Source organism: Gopherus flavomarginatus, chromosome 10 (genome assembly GCF_025201925.1).
Source record: "Gopherus flavomarginatus isolate rGopFla2 chromosome 10, rGopFla2.mat.asm, whole genome shotgun sequence".
Classification (NCBI taxonomy): Eukaryota; Metazoa; Chordata; order Testudines; family Testudinidae; genus Gopherus; species Gopherus flavomarginatus.
The window spans coordinates 5,023,526-5,039,741 of NC_066626.1; the positions used below are offsets into that span (position 1 = coordinate 5,023,526).

General features: G+C 52.1%; 1 protein-coding gene across 2 annotated transcripts in view; it reads right to left on the reverse strand.

Annotated features, from left to right (window-relative positions):
* Window positions 1-3,097: 3,097 nt before the first annotated feature.
* Window positions 3,098-16,216, reverse strand: part of LOC127030321 (maestro heat-like repeat family member 5) — a 38,634-nt gene continuing 25,515 nt past the window's right edge. The window contains exons 1-3 of one of the 2 annotated variants that reach the window (XM_050916600.1): window positions 4,802-4,895; window positions 4,255-4,350; window positions 3,098-3,483 (exon numbers count right to left, since the gene is read on the reverse strand). In XM_050916600.1, coding sequence (XP_050772557.1) covers window positions 3,364-3,483; window positions 4,255-4,350; window positions 4,802-4,822 — 237 coding nt within the window. In that variant the 5' untranslated portion in view covers window positions 4,823-4,895 and the 3' untranslated portion in view covers window positions 3,098-3,363. Of the gene's footprint in view, window positions 3,484-4,254; window positions 4,351-4,801; window positions 4,896-16,216 lie in introns of those variants that run through there. The other variant, XM_050916599.1, reaches the window with a different exon arrangement.

Sequence of the window (16,216 nt, forward strand, 5' to 3'; positions counted from 1 at the left end):
CTATGAGGTCCCGTCGCCGAGGCGAAGGCCTCTGGGTATATGGCCCACTATCTCAAACACCCATATGTCATGGGGGGAGCTTGGCGTCACCGACTCTACGGACCCGCCGGGCCCCTGATTCGACGGTGCCGGCGGCCGCCGCGGCCGATACTGAGGCCGGTGCGCTCCACTCGGGTGTGCCTTGGCCGGAGTAGTGGACTTCGACGGCCTAGGCTCTGTCCCCGGTGCGGAGAAGGTCGGTGCCGGGGAGTCTTCTCTCGGTGCCGGTGCGATCCGGTGCCGGCGCCGACATCACGGTCTGCGAAGCCGCCGGGTCAAGTGCCGCTTCCAGGAGGAGAGTCCGGAGCCTTTGATCCCTCTCCTTCTTAGTCCTTGCTTAAAAGCCTTGCAGATGCGGCACTTGTCGGATCTATATGCGATTCCCCCAGGCACTTCAGGCACGCGTCGTGGGGGTCGCTCGTGGGCATAGGCTTCTTGCAGGCCGCACACTGCTTGAAGCCCGGCGAACCAGGCATGAGCCCGGTGCCGGGTGCCGGGAAGGGCTAAGCCCCCGGCGAAAAACTATTTACAACTACTTATCACTTAACTACTACTATCTAACTAACGTCTAATTAACAACTACAATAGAGATAACGATAGAAAAACAAGGAGAGCTAGGGACGTGGAGGACAGCTATGCCGCGCTCCACAGTTCCAACGACCGACACGGCGGTAAGAAGGAACTGAGGAGCGGGGTGCCGGCAGGGATATATATTGGGCGCCATGGCGGCGCCACTCCAGGGGCGACCTGCCGGCCCACTGGATTGCTAGGGTAAAAAGTTTCCGACGAACGTGCACGCGGGCCGCACAACCTAACTGGATGGATGTGAGCAATCACTCGAAGAAGAACTTTTTTTCTGCTGCAGCAATTCAGCTTGTGGAGGCAGGACAAGCTCACACAGCCTCTCTCACATGGCGTCTATAGAGCAGCATTGTGTAGATGCACTTGTAGATCCAGGAGCCATTCCAAGGCCTCCTCAGTGATGTTGTGGAAATCACCCATTTCACCTTTGACTCCAATCTGGGGGCACTGGGTTATGGTGTGTTCCAAGGTTTGGATGGTCTCAGCACAGTTGTGAGACGGGGGAGGGGGCGGGGTCTTTGATTTTCTACATGTGCAGCAAGTAGTCGCAAGTTGGGTCAGTGACAATGTGCTTCTTTGGCACAGTGGCTGAGATCCAGATACTCTGCCGTTCCCTGGCCGGGTCTGGAGACACGAGGAGGGCGCATGTGGTGCATATTGGCTCTGGAGCTCACTGTATCCACTACCCAGTTCCCAGGTTGGGGCATTCTACTTCCTGACTGGCAATAGAATTGGGCAAATCCCGCCTCCTTTCTCTGCTTCTACAGGGTGCAGGGAATTAAACAAGGGTCTGACCAAGCAATAATGACTGACTGACCCAGTGGTCTCCTCTCAGACACTTGGGGATCAGCCAGGGGACAAGGAGCAGAGAGACACCCAGAGCCATAATCCTCTATTAACTCACCCACCCGGGGATTCTCCTTACGCCACGTAGCAACGGCTCCATGTAAGAAACTCAAATCACTGCAGCTAGCGAGGTTCCAGTGTGGGACCTTTAGCACCAGCCTGTCCCACTGGCTGCTGGATGAGGAACTCTGAGCTGGAGATAAGGAATGGGCTCTTCTCCTGTCTCCAGGAGGCATCCACTGCAGGGACCCCAGCCAGCCCCACTCCCAGAGCTGTGTCCTACCCTGCCACAGTGTCCTTACCTCCCCCACCCTGGCGGTGTTTTTATAGCCCAGGAGCCTGCTGTCCTGGTGCCAGTCGCAGCACCACAGATCTTCTGCCTCGTGTATTGTCAGCCCTGGAAGAGAGAGAGAGAGAGAGACACTTTGATCATTCTGGTTGCAGTTTCTGTGTCCTTCCAATCCCATTGGTGGCTGCCCAACGGAGTGGAGAAGAACAGAGGCAGAGAGAGACTTGTTCTCCAGCTGGGGTCAGGCTGAGAGAAATTGTCTGGGGTCTCATTATCCACCTGTGGTCACTCTCTGTCCCGTCTTGGGTTCCGTGTCCCAGTGGATTCCTTACCCCTCTGTTCGAGCAGCAGCTGGTACAGCCGATAAGTCCCCTCCCTGGCCTGTCGGCTGATGTCCTGGTCTGGGTCACTCACAAAGAGAGCCAGCTGGGCCACGTGGTGACCCAGCCTAGGGAACTCTGCTGTGATCTAATGGAAGGAGAGGAGAGGAGACTCCATCAGCATTTTCCTGTCAGCTCCCTGTCCCCTCTGGGCCAGAAGGCTCCTTCCCCTTAGCCCCTCTGCAGGAGATGCTGGGGGAGAGGAGCCTGAGACAGACCCTTCATTTGCTCTGCTGCCAAGGGAGCCAGGAGATGCTTTGGGATGCCAAGCAGGGGCTGGAGCATGCTCCCTCTCAAGGTTCCTTCCCCACTCTGAACTCTAGGGTACAGATGTGGGGACCTGCATGAGAACCTCTAAGCTGAATTACCGGCTTAGATCTGGTTTTTCTGCCACCACCAAAGCATTTAAGAGTAATTTGGGAAACTCTGTCGACCTCCCCGCTAGAATATCTCCCTCCCAAACACTAGAACCCTTCCCTGAGTAGCCTTGAGAGAGTTCTCCACCAATTTCCTGGTGAACACTGATCCAAACCCTTGGATCTTCAAACAAGGAGAAATTAACCATTCCCCCTCCTTTCCCCCCACTAATTCCTGGTGAATGCAGATTCAACCCCTTTGGATCTTAAAACAAGGAAAAATCAATCAGGTTCTTAAAAAGAAGGATTTTCCTTAAAGAAAGAAAGGGAAAAATCATCTCTGTAAAATCAGGATGGAAAATAACTTTACAGGATAATCAGATTCAAGGAGCCCAGAGGAACCCCCTCTAGCCTTAGGTTCAAAGTTACAGTAAACAGAGCTAAATCCTCTTAGCAAAAAGGAACATTCACAAGTTGAGAAAACAAAGATAAACCTAACACGCCTTGCCTGGCTGTTACTTACAAGTTTGAAATATGAGAGACTGGTTCAGAAAGAATTGGAGAGCATGGATTGATGTCTGGTCCCTCTAATTCCCAAGAGCGAACAACCCCCAAAACAAAGAGCACAAACAAAAGATTTGCCCCTACCAAGATTCAAAAGTATCCTGCCCCCTTCTTGGTCCTTTGGGTCAGATGTCAGCCAGGTTACCTGAGCTTCTTAACCCTTAACAGCCTAAACTCAAGCCTATGTCATTCCCTGCTCTGACTCTGCCTCCCCAAGAGGAACACTCCGAACCCACAGCCCCTGCAGCAGCAGATCCTACAGCCCGTTGGAGCCAGCCCCCCTACGCCTGGAGTCAGGAAGCTGGGGTCAAAGGTCACTTACATCAAACTCGGGGAGGGTGACTGCATATCTCAGCAGGGCCGTGCTGCTCTTAATGGCCCTGACTCTTTCCTGGGGCACCCTGGACATAATCCAGAGGTTGACATGCTGTGGGGAAAGGAGGCAGGTCAGGATCAATGGGCAGGTGGTGCTTTGCAAATGAGCCCCAACCCCTGCCCCAGCCCCAGGGGACAGAGACATTATGCGCAGGGAGAATAGCTGAGTCATTGATCACAGAGCTTTAGAAAGGGATTCTTTCCCCCAGAACGCAGCTTGTATCCTGCAGGTCACAAATTGTCAGGGTCTGTCTAGATTGGGACATGGTTCGGTATCGGGGCTGTTCCCATCCTCCCAGAACTCCTGATTCCTGAACAGTTCACCAGAAAGGAGACTGAATCCTCTCCCTTCCCTGCCACTAAAATCCTTGGTGGGATGTAAGGAGTCACTGAGAGCACAATCCCCCCAGAAATTTCAGAGCATGTCAGAGAGAAGGGCTGATTCCCTGGGGTCCTCCTGTTTCTCTAGGAAGAAGCGTGTGCCTCTTCTCTGAGAACCATCTCTGGAATCTCATGGGGTGTGTGTGTTGGGGGGGTGGGAGAAGGGGGGGTTTCAGACTCTCGCTCCCCAAGACAACCAGGGGCCCTCTGGTTAGTTCTCAACAGAACCAGGCAGAGCTCTGGCTTGAAGTCCCAGCTCCTTCCTCTATCCCTCCAGAAAGCAGGACCTGACCCTGCATTGCTCTGACCTCCCCAGCCAAGGACGCCGCACTGGGGACCCAGTTAGGAAGAGAGAATAGGAAATGGATCTGCCAGTCTCTCCTTACCAGCCCCCCAAAGAGTTAAGATAAAAGTAGTTCCTACCCCTCCTTATGGGACTCACCTCCACGATGAAGTGGAGCCTGTCTGCATCTGGGGACTCTGCCAGCAGGTTCCCCAGCACGGCATCCAGGAGCTCTGGTATGACTTTGTGCAGAGCCTGCAAAGCATGGGTCAGAGTTAGGGAAACTGGGCCAACACCTGCCACAGGATGGGAAGAGGGGTCTCTGGGAAGCACTGGTGAGACTCCCAAACACATGTCCTGGCCTCTCTCATTCACATCCCACTGCAGGCAATTAGCAAGGATTGATGCCACCTGGATCTCTGATCCATGAGCTTAGCAGGTCTCTGCACAAGGCCTTGTAGGCAGAAGAGTAGGAAACAGCCAAGTTGCTATGGATGGAAGCTGGGTTGCTGGGCAAAACACGGCATATGTAAGAAAAAGAAAGAAAAAAGAAAGAAAGAAAGAAGAAAGAAGGGGGTAATCCTCTGGAGGGAAGGATCCAAGCCTGCAGCTTGTTCCATCTCTGCTTACCCCACCCTAAATCTGGAGCTCCAGCGACTCAAGGGAGCAGGGACAAGGACCATTCTGGAAGAGGAGGAGGATGTACCTGGGTGTTGATGGTGTCCATCTCTGTGCCCAGGGTGAAGACCAAGCCAAGGGCAGCTTTCAAGAGGCGGGGCTCTAGGTCAGGCTGAAGGGCTGGTTTCATGGTGCTGGCAAGAGAGAGGAGCTGGTATTAGACTGCGCAGTATGGGGTGGGACTGTCACCAACACGGACACGAAACCACAGGGATATAGGCACAGGCTGACGAGAATGGAAAGTGAGGCACTGAGCTAGGGAATGACAAGGCCAAGGCGTCACAGACAGACAGTGGCAGGACAGGAATAGCGTCTGTTCCCTGGAGCCTGCTGCCTCTCCTGTATCTGAGCCCGCGAGTGAGCCCCTCCCCAAGGCCCCTGGAATGTTAGTGGAGTGAAAAGACAAACCCAGCCAGGAGAGAGTGAACCTTCCCGCCCCACCAGCTCTGCCAGAGGAGCCACTCCTGGGAGGTGACCGACCTGGGAGTGGGAGGGACAGTGACTCCCAGCCTTGAGCCTGAGCAGCACTGGGGTTAGGGGAGCCAGCGGGAGCTGGGGGGTGGGAAGAGGGGGCTGTCTCGGTACCTGAGGTTGCCCACAGCAGCCAGGCCGGCGAGGATGGCGCTGGGTGGAGAGTCTTTCGGAAGCTCCTCAATGAGCTCCTGTGAGACGCGAAGGAGACAAAGGAGCATGAGAGATTCGGGCCCTACTGACACCTCTCAGTGAGGAGATTACACAGCCAGTACCCCACATGGCCAGCAGGATCCCCCACTACCTCCTGCTCCGCCCATTTCTTCCTGCCCATCAGACTTGTCCCCCTTCCAGGATTCCTGCCCAGCTCAGTCCCAATCCCCTTCTTTCCTCCTCCCTGTCAAACCTGCCCCCATTCAGCACCAACCCACTACCGAGCTGGGACCATGGGATTCCTTGTCCCCCAGTCACAGCTGCCCTCCAGCCCCACAATTCCCCCACTGCCCAATCTCACAACTTCTCCCTTCTCTTCTCCCCAGCCTTCAGCCTCAGCAATCCCTGCCCTCTGCTGCCAACCTCCAACACCACCAGCCCCCCACCCATTAACCCGGCGATACCCCTGCCAATCCCATGTCTCTCTCCTCCCTCCAGCTGCCGGATGACGTGTCTCACTCACCAAAATCCTCTCCACCACAGCCACCTTGCAGCAGTGCGGCTCCAGCGTGTCCTGCCCTTTGTCCTGTGCAGCAAGACACGCGGGGTAGATGGCCCGCAGGAACCTGAGCTGCTGCCCCTCATCCTGTATCCACCGGGAGTGGGGGATAGTGAGAGAGAACCTGTTAGCTAGGGACCTTCCTGCCCCACCCACACCAGCTCCAGGGCTCAGGCCTCAATGGGGGATTGTGGGGAGCCGCCTATTCTCCAAATACCCCACAACTCCTACACAACCAGGATTGGGAACTGGGACAGTGCTTGTGCGGGGAGGAGATCTCGGCTGTTGTGGGACAAACATTCCCTTCTTGGGGGTCCCACATCAGGGATGGAAAAGGGCCCCCTTAGGGATGGTGGATCATCAGGGACAAGACCCTCAGGCAGGGGTGGGGATGCTGAGAAGGGACAGGACAATCTTGGTCCCAGCCCAGATGGGGAACATTTGGACCTGTTCTCTGCACTGGAGCTGCTCTCTGATGACCTTGAGAGCAGCTTCCTCTGTGGTCATCTCCAGCCATTCCTCCTGCGCTGAATCCGTGGGGGTCCCTGCACCAGGGAGAGAAGGGAAGAGGGTGATGTCTGCTGCCCCTTGGGGGAAGGACAGGGGTGTGGCGGGGAGAGCATGATTAAAGTCCCCCCTTCCCACCTCAGGCACCCAGGGCAGATCGGGCCCCACACCTCCCTCTCAGGGATGCCTTCAGCCCCCAGCAGCTTCAGAAGCCCATAGCAGAGACCCCTCTGCCCTCCACTGTCCAGGACTCCGTGGGAGGTGCCGACTCCCCCAGCCCTGGAGCATCAAGGGACAAAGTGGCAGCAGCTCTTGATGCCCCCACCCCAGTTCCCCTTGCTGCAGGGACAGCTGTGTGACTGCTGCTGGTGTCAGTGGGGTTCACGTGGCTCAGGCCAGACACCTGGGCTGGGGACCCCTCCCCGCCATATCACTGGGAGAGTGTCTGGGCCCAGGGTGTTCATATCCCCGTCCTCACCCCTCCCTGAGCCCAGCCTGGCTCCTCACCTGGAACAAAGCAGCAGCGTCCATCGGCCTCGCTGCTGCTAGAGCCCCAGGCACTGCTGCTGTCCCGTGCTGAGCGGCTGGTGCTGGGGCTGGGATCTTCCAGCTCCTGGTCTGAGGGGGCTGAAAGATCCTCAGTGCCCGGGCAGGGCGATGCCCCCTGCTGGGAATGGGGGCTGGGCTCCTGGGGCCGCTGATGCCCACATAACAGGCCCCAGAGCCTCCCTGCCCGGCACCCCTCCTGGGCTGGGTCTTGTCTGCCCACACCTCTTCCTGAGCCAGCTCCACCTGGGCTTGGTCGGGGCCTCTCCCAGCTCAGCGCCTGCGCCGGGAGCTGGCTTTCTTCTCCAGAAGGCTGGGAACTTCCGCCCTCTGGCCTGGATGGGAGCTGCTTCCCCGCCAGCGGGGACGGAGAGGTGGCTCTGCCCGTTGGGAATATGGCCGCTGTTTTCCGAAGGCTCTGGGGCCACCTGCAGAGCCTTCCCCCTGAATCTCCGCAGGAGCTTGGCCATCCTGGAATCGAGCGGGGAGCAAGTGTGAGTCTGGAGTCACTCATGGGCCTTTTCGGTCCCTCCTCAGCCCTGCTCCAACCAGAGCAGCCCCTTCTCCCCACATAGGAGTGCAGGGAGTGCAAGCTACACACACTGGCAGGAGTTCATTGCATGATCTGCTCCCCCTCAACCTTCTCCCTCCTCATTGCTTTTAGAGCAATGGAGCCAGCCCCAAAGACCATCGGTTACCCTGGACAAGCAGCCTCCTCCTGTCATCCCAGGCCACAGTCCCCTGCCAAGGCTAGAGAAGGAACAGAACCCAGGAGTCCGGACTTCTCCTCGGAACCATTCCCCACGTCAAAGTCACAAAGACCCTAGGCACAGGAAGCCCAGGGCCATCCTCACTCCCCATTGATTTTCATGCTCTGCAGCTCACAGGGTCTGTCCCAGCTCTGAGACTCCCAGCCTGGGGAACAGTGTCCCACAAGGGAAGGGCTGGGAGCCCATTGCTGGGACCTTTCCAAACACACTGGAGATGGCTCTGGAGAAGCCCCTGCCCAGTCGGAGAGTGAGGGGCTCTTGGGGGCTGTTTGCAAACGAAATCTCCCTTTGGAGATGTTCTCTCCCCTTCTTCCAGCCTCTCTCCAGACAGACAGGGGAAGCCACTGAGGAACCCTAATGCCACTCACTTTCCTGAGGTGATGGTCTGATGGATGGCGGACATTCAGGGTCAGTAGATGTCCCTCGCCCTCCTCCTTACTTTCCACTGCACACTCCCTCCCACAATTGGCAATTGCAACCAGGCCCTAGTGTCCAGTTCCACAGCCTTTGAGAGGGAGTATCACTCCTGGCTCCATTGCTGCCTATTGATCTGTGGGACTGGGCAAGTTGCTCCACCTCTCTATGGCTCTCTGGGCCTCACATCCCCGAATAGGCTTTAAAAAAGACAATGCTTAAAGTCTGGCCCCAACTCTTTCTTGTTTCTCTCCACCAGCCATTTTAGCAAAGTTTACAATTCTGGACACCTGGAAACATCCTTTTCTCCTTCGCAGACAGCTTGAGCCTCCCTCCTCACTCAGGCTCACTGCTGCCAAGACTTAGAGAATCGACCCTATTCCCATCGGACATAGCCAAGGAGTCCCACAACAAAGCGGGGACAGCGTCAGAAAGAGAAGCCAACAGTTCTGACTCTTTTTCTAAGTAACAGACAACAACCCCCACAGAGGCAGGGACAGAGCCCAGGAAACAAGGAGTGAACATTTTCATGGAAACCGTTTTCTGTCAGAAAATCCATTCAGATTAAACCACTTTCTTTCTTGAAATCATAACACATAGGATGAAAATTCTTTGCAAACAATTATTTGCCGGCAAAACAAGAGCATCTCCTGTTTGTCACAGTGCATTAAACTGTTTTGTCGTACACAGAGAGGAGACACTGTGATTTAGAAAATTAGATAAGATGCTTCAGTCTGAGATAAGTAGTTGCCACTCTTAACAAATTCAAAAGAATAAAATACAAATAAAATAGAATATTACAGTCACACCTGGCAATAACGCTCCCCGCCATAACGCGAAATCGCATGGAATGTGATCACAGGTTGGCTCCCCTCTAAGGTATAAGAAAGTACGGTTCTGTACCAATGGTCCCCAACACAATGGCTGGGGAGAGAAGCTGCGGCCCCGCACCTGCCGGGGATGGAGAAATCCAGGGCTGCGGGCCCCGGTGCTCTCTGTCCCACCAGGTGCGGGGCCGCACCTTCTCTCTGGCTTCAAGAGGAGCCACGGCTCCTCACCTGCCGGGGACAGAGAACACCGGCGGCTGTAGCCCCGGAGTTCTCTGTCCCCGGCAGGCATGGAGCCGCAGCTCCTCTCCCCTACTTGGCACTAGGGGCACTAGGCGGTGCACATCAATGCACCGCATTGGGGACCGCTGACAAACCTTGCTATTCCGTGACCCTGCATTTAGCGCAATGGAAGTTTTTGGACCTCAAACGTCGCGTTATAGCGGGGTTTCACTGTATCTCATAATCTGATATGACTCAATGTGATAGGACACCTCCTATTCTGCACTGCTACTAGTGACACTCATCAGTGGATCCCCATCATCCACCCATTGTGAGGTAGGTGGGAGAGGATTGTTATTGGTACTTGACAGAAGGAGAAACTAAGGCTGAGAAAGGACATGCTTTCATGCTACACAGAGCTTTTCTTCAGGTCTGAGGAAGGAACCGGCATGTTACAGCTAAATACTCCGCTTCCTACCCAGACCCTGAAGAGCTCTGTAAAGCTCAAAAGCTTGTCCCCTCTACGGTGACCAGTCAGCAAGTGTGAAAAATCGGGACGGGGGAGGAGGGTAACAAGCACCTAGATAAGATAAAGGGCCAAATATTGGGACTTTCCCTATAAAATCGGGACATCTGTTCACCCTTGTCCTCTCGACCAACAGAAATTGGTCCAATAAAACACCTACCTTGTCTCCAATATTCTGGGACCAACCTGGCTACATGAACACAGTGACTTGTCTTAGCTGATGCAGCCAGTCAGTAGCAGAGTTGCTCTCAAACGAACTACAGACCAACAATTATTCATAGGAATTATTCAACAATTATTTCAGAAGAATTGGAATGTTAGAGAGGATCATGAACTTCTCCGAGACAATTAATTGAGAGCAGCATTAACATTGGTGAAACATATAACTGGTTGTGACTTATTTGCTTGGTCATAAAAGAGAACAACAAAGACCAGAGTTTCCTCCCTGTCAATAGCCCCCTCCTCAGCCATCAAGGTTGAGACTTTGAGGGGTGGGAGGCTAAGGGTTCTCATCAAAAAGCCCTAAAATGGCACAAGTCACCACTGAGGGGATCACTCTCAGAGCACTATTCCAGTCTCACCTCTCTGTGAGGGCCTCCCACAAACCTCCCGGCTCCCACTGCACACACAGAGCTTCTGGTGGTAGGAGGAGAGCAGAGGAAAAGGAGAAAGGAAGTAAGAAGAGAAAGGTAGGAGGGAGAGAGAAAAGGGAAAACAAAAACAAAAAGGAGAAACCTCAATGTCTCCAGTGATTCTAAGGGACTAAGTCCTAGGTCGGAAATAAAATGCTGCCCCCACAAGCTAGTGTTTTCCTTTCCTAAAAATCAGCCGGCACCTGATGGATCAGACTGAAGAGGTTCCAAAACTTTCGGAGGCTCTTACCTTCTATACAGGGACGTATCTTTTCTGGCAAAATCAATAAACAAAAAGGAGACAACTCCGAAGAGGATCCTCCTTGTGCTCACTTTTCTCCTGAAAGCTAGAGTCTTATTTTACATTGCTGAGGTTTGTCATGAGATTCTGCTAGACTGGTACTGAACTAAAGGTGGAACTGCGAGTGACGGTGAAACCCATAAGGCTTCATGGGAATATGCTCATGACTGTATATATGATAGAACTGGAATATATTTTATGCTACACATGCCATGTAACATATCTACGCAAAGGTTGTGATCTACTGAATACACTCCTCCTATTTGTATGCATGTAGCATTTTTGTACTTGAAGCTAGGAATACTGGCTGTATACTAGCTTGATTTCTAAGTAGCCTCTGTAAAGCATTTGAGTAGCTTCTTGAGAAAGGAATATGCAAGTTGAGTGTCCAATCAAGAAGCACTTAAGAGACAATGGATCTCGGGAGGCTCCAATCCACATAAGAAGTCTAGACCAGGACGTTCAAGGTAGCAGGTGAGCCATGGCTGCTGCCTGTAAAAACGGAGTCATGCAGGGACCTGTGACTTGCCCATGTGACTCCAAAACTCCATCTTGGAGCTGAGCTTTGCATAGGAGAGAGGAGGAGGTCTCCACCCACAAGAGACAGTCTACTTAAACCCCTGGGAGACCCCTCCATTTTGTCTTCAGCTGGCTAAAGAGAGAGCCTCTCCACACCCAAGGATACCCGAAAGAAACTGGAACAAAGGACAGTAACTACAGGGGGTGTGAGTGATTGCTGGACCCAGACCAGAAGGAGACCAGTCTGTAAAAGGAAGCTTACTGGAACTGGCAAGTTTATAGCTGTATTCAGTTTCTTAGACATAGACTTGCGTGTTCTATTTTATTTTCCTTGGTAATTCACTTTGTTCTGTCTGTTACTACTTGGAACCACTTAAATCCTACTTTCTGTATTTAATAAAATCACTTTTTACTTATTATTAACCCAGAGTATGTATTAATACCAGAGGGAGGGGCAAACAGCTGTGCATATTTCACTATTAGTGTTATAGAGGGCAAACAATTTATGAGTTTACCTTGTATAAGCTTTATACAAGGTAAAATGGATTTATTTGGGTTTAGACCCCATTGGGAGCTCGACATCTGAGTGTTAAAGACAGGAACACTTCTGTTAGCTGCTTTCAGTCAAGTCTGCAGCTTTGGGGCAAGTAATTCAGACCCTGGGTCTGTGTTGGAGCAGACAGGCGTGCCTGGCTCAACAAGACAAGGTGCTGGGGTCCCGAGCTTGGTAGGGAAAGCAGGGGCAGAAGTAGTCTTGGCACATCAGGTGGCAGCTCCCAAGGGGGTTTCTGTGATCCAACCCATCACACTGTGCATAGCACAGGATGTGTTTATTGTCAAGGTGGTACTGTACTGTGGCTTTAAAAAAACACCAGGCCAGGTTCTCAGCTGCTATAAATCTGCATCATTGTATTGACTTCAACTGAGTTGCCTTACACCAGTTGAGGATCTGGGTCACTGGGTTATGCTTGATGTCAGCTCAGTGGTGAGATATATACAAATGATCATTTAATTTATTTGCAGGGTGCTGTGATGACCTGGTTGTGGCTAGAAGTTGGTTTCTAACATAGAGATAATTATACTTATCTCTTGGAACAGCCTAGCCATATGCCAACTTAGGAGAACTCAGGATCTCAGCTTGGACTATACTAGTAAGAATGGAAATGACTTCTAAAGGATCATGAAGGGAATCTGAGCGTTTAAGTAGCTTCTACATGAATTCTACTAAAAATGAGGCAGCAGCTGTGGAGAAGTCACATTGGTTCATTTCAGCTCTCATGTCCAAGAGAATAAGAACAGTAGGCTGAGGATACAAATACTATTAGTTGGTCACAACTACAGCTAGTTGCAAAATTTCATCAAAATTTGTTTTTTTTTTACCCCAAATTGCAAATTTTGTCAAATCAGAATGTTTTGAAAAACATGTCCATTTTAATGAATTTTCTCCGCATCCCAAGAAGCATTTTAATAACGTTGAAACATCCAATTTTTACATATTGAGACTAGAACATTTTCATTTTTCAGTTCAAGATGACTTTTTCAAAAAAACCCTTTTTTATCTAAAAACATTTGAAAGTTTTGAGATCGAAATGGGAATTAAATGTTTCAGTTTTATTGAAATGAAACATTTTGATTGACTCCCAACCTTTTTTTTGAATTTGGTTCCGCTGGAGATAAAATATTTTGTTTTCGTTCCATTTCAGAATGGTAAAAATGCCCAAAAGCACAGAATTTCCTGTGATGTGGTAACTTTGGGTCCTGCTCACTGATGGTGCAATGAAGTGACTGCAGGACGTACATGCAGAGGTTCGGTACTGCCACTTATGACCAGAGCCTAATGCAATGACATATTACTCAGACAAGGATTCACATGGATCATTCTTGAACTAAATGTTTCCATTTTAAAATACTGAGGTGGCCTCCAACCCTCTTTTAGGAAGCTTCTGTCGCTCCGGCCCATGGGGGGAGAGGGGTGAATGGACAGAACTTGGAGAACTGCAGAGTGACCTTTGCAAATGTCTTGCAGCACAGTTTCAAAGTGTTGGGCTGGGTTTTAGCCACGTGACGCCCATTCGAGGCAGTGGGGAAGTGGGCACTTTAAATCCACTGCAAACTCTTGAATACTGCTGGGTCCAATCACTGACTTCTCTGCACCAACCCAAGAGGAAAACAACTCACTCCACTAAAGCCACCAGAATTACACCCAGCATGTATCTGGCCCAGTGAGTTAACCCTCCCAGCTCTCAGCCTTGACAACGCTGCTTTCAAATGCAGACAGGCGCCCTGGTTTCACAACAACGGAGACTTGCAGAAGAGACAGAGGGGGTGTGTGGTGTAACAGCTAGGGCTGCTTTGCCAGACACTGTGGGCTGGAAATCCTATCAGGAAGAGGCAGCAAGTTTCTTACTGGGACATGGTTTCTTGGGTAGCGAGGTGGAGCCAGAGCTCTGTGAGCACAACTCGGCAGGATTTCCCTGTCCCATGGGACTGCCTCCTCCTCTCTGTCCAGTCCTTCGGAGAATGTGTTGAGGGTAATAAAGGTGAAGCTCTGAGCTGAGGCCGGGCATTGTTAGTAAAACTGCAGTGCCGTGAGGCTGCATCTTCTTCAGCGTCGATGGGTCATCACAGGCTTCTGCAAGGCACCAAGACACTGAACTGAAAACCTCACGGCTACAGGATCGAACATACGAATCTCATTCGCCCCAGGACTTGCGCAGTTTGCTTTCCATTTCCCTTCTCCCAAGCTGCGTGCCTCTCCTCCTGCAATCTCCACTTGCCATGGGCTGCCCTCACTGCCCCTTCCAGAGCAGGAGATGAAGCCACCAGCATGGCTTCCGGGGGAGACGTACCCCTGGAAGATACAACTGCCTCCTTTCATCATGCCCATGTCATGGTCTCGTGTGTGCTGCTGACCTAGTCACATGCCTTGAGATCGGCTCTGCACTCAGCAGCTCCATTTCTTGCCTAGCGGGCTCCAGTGACTGCACACCGGAAAGGGCGGGCAGGCTGAATCACACCACAGAGTAGTGGTTGCTGATCTCTGGGCATCATTGGTGTCTCATAGGTTTCAGCAGTGGAACCCCATGGAGGCACCATGCATATCTTGACCAACATTAGAGGGGTGAAATACAGTTTGCTAAGACTTCTGTGCTAATTTATTGATGTAGCAAAATGCCCAGACCCTATATGGCCGATTAGCAAGAACTCTAAGCAACCCTCCGCTCCTAAAGTGCAGAACAGGACCCCCAGCTGCAGAAACGACCTCTTTGCACACCTCTCCCCCACACACTCAGTTGCTGCACTGAGCTGAGCCAGACCAGAGACTGAATATAGCCTTGAAAATGTGGCCCATCTTCATAACACCAAGCACGAGAAATTGACTTCAGGAGAAGCTATTTGCTAGGGTTAAAAATTCAGCCACTGATGGGTTTTTCCCCCTAGCCTCCCACCATAGCCAACCTCACCTGGCCTTTGAGACTCCTGAGAACCACAGGTATAGGGCCAGTGAGGTTTCTTGGCAAGGAAAATGTCCGACTGATTCATGGCTGTGCATCCGGACTGCCCCTTGTGAGCCTAGCACTGGAAGCTTTGGGACCACCTGTATCAAGTTTGCTCCAAGAGCCCAAGCTAGCGTATTGACAGAAGAGCTCTCTCAGGAGGTCAGGTATTTGGTGGGAGGGGAAAAACATGTTGGAGCGCTATGACCAGTATTTAGGATAGGGACTATGGAGTTCACAGTGCTGCTACGTGAGGCCACCTGACATTGTGACTGTGGTCACAGCAGCTCAGGCTGTTGATGAGTCTATGGATTAGACTTGGTTCACACCTAAGTTAGGTCAGCACGTTGCCCTGTGGTAGGCCACACTCCTGCGTGACATCGCCATGGCAACCTAACCAACACGGTGGATGCAGCTGTGTTAACAGAAGAATGCTTCCGTCGCTGAAGCGCCTGTCTGATGGGGAAGTGGTGTCCTACACTAATGAAAACCCCATTTCTGTTGGTGTTGGCTGTGTCTATACCACTGCGTTATACTGGCCTATACACCGACAGAGCTATGCCGTTACAGCCCCCCTTTACTGTACATGTACCCATAGGGTTAGATACCCATTATGATTCTTTTAAGCATGTTGAGCTTGATTGATTGGAACAGGGGTGCAGGAAGGATTAAACTGGAGCCACGTCTCCAGCTGTGCTGAGTGGGAAATCGAGGCCTGGGGCCTAACTCTTTAGAGTGCACGCAGCTAATCATCCGAGGTCCCTGGAGCGCACTATCAATGCCTTTTGAACAGGGTTCTCTCTTCGTTGCAGAATATGGCCCCGAGGAGAACGCAGCAGGTGGGGGCAGGGAGGCCGTCCACGGAGCAAGCCTACATCTCCAAGGTGGTTCTGCTGGGGAGCACGGCCATGGGAAAATCAAGCACAGCCTTCCGCTATGTGAAAAATGACATCAGGGAATCCATGACCACTGTGGGATGTGAGTGAGTGGCAGCAATGACCAAATCCTTTGGTGTAACGCAAAGGGCCTGATCTGCGTCTCCTTTGTAGCAGGAGTGTCTCTGCTGAAGTCAGCGGAGCTACGCTAGTGTGAAGTTTGGTTTTGCTTAAGCGCTCAGGCCAAGCAGAGAAGCAGCAGGACGTCACTCAGGAGGCAGGGTTAGGGGCTCCAGCTGGCAGCTCTGGCGGCTAATGGAATATGACCCAACAGACCCCAACTTTACAGCCCGTGAGCACGGGGTTAGTTTGGTTTCTCAGCTCAGGCACAGGATTGACAACTGAGATACGAAAAAGTCTGGTTAAGGTAGCGCAAGCTGTGCAGGCTGATGTGCACATTTTAAAAGCTGGGCCTTGTCTGATGCTGCTCTTCAGAGCTGGGTCTTTAGGCACCAACCTAAGAAGCACGTCTGGGTGTCAGAAAAACAGACGTAACACTCTGTTCTGCCCTGTTTGGGACGGAGGACAGAGGACGTATGACAATGGAGCCTCCAACAGATGACA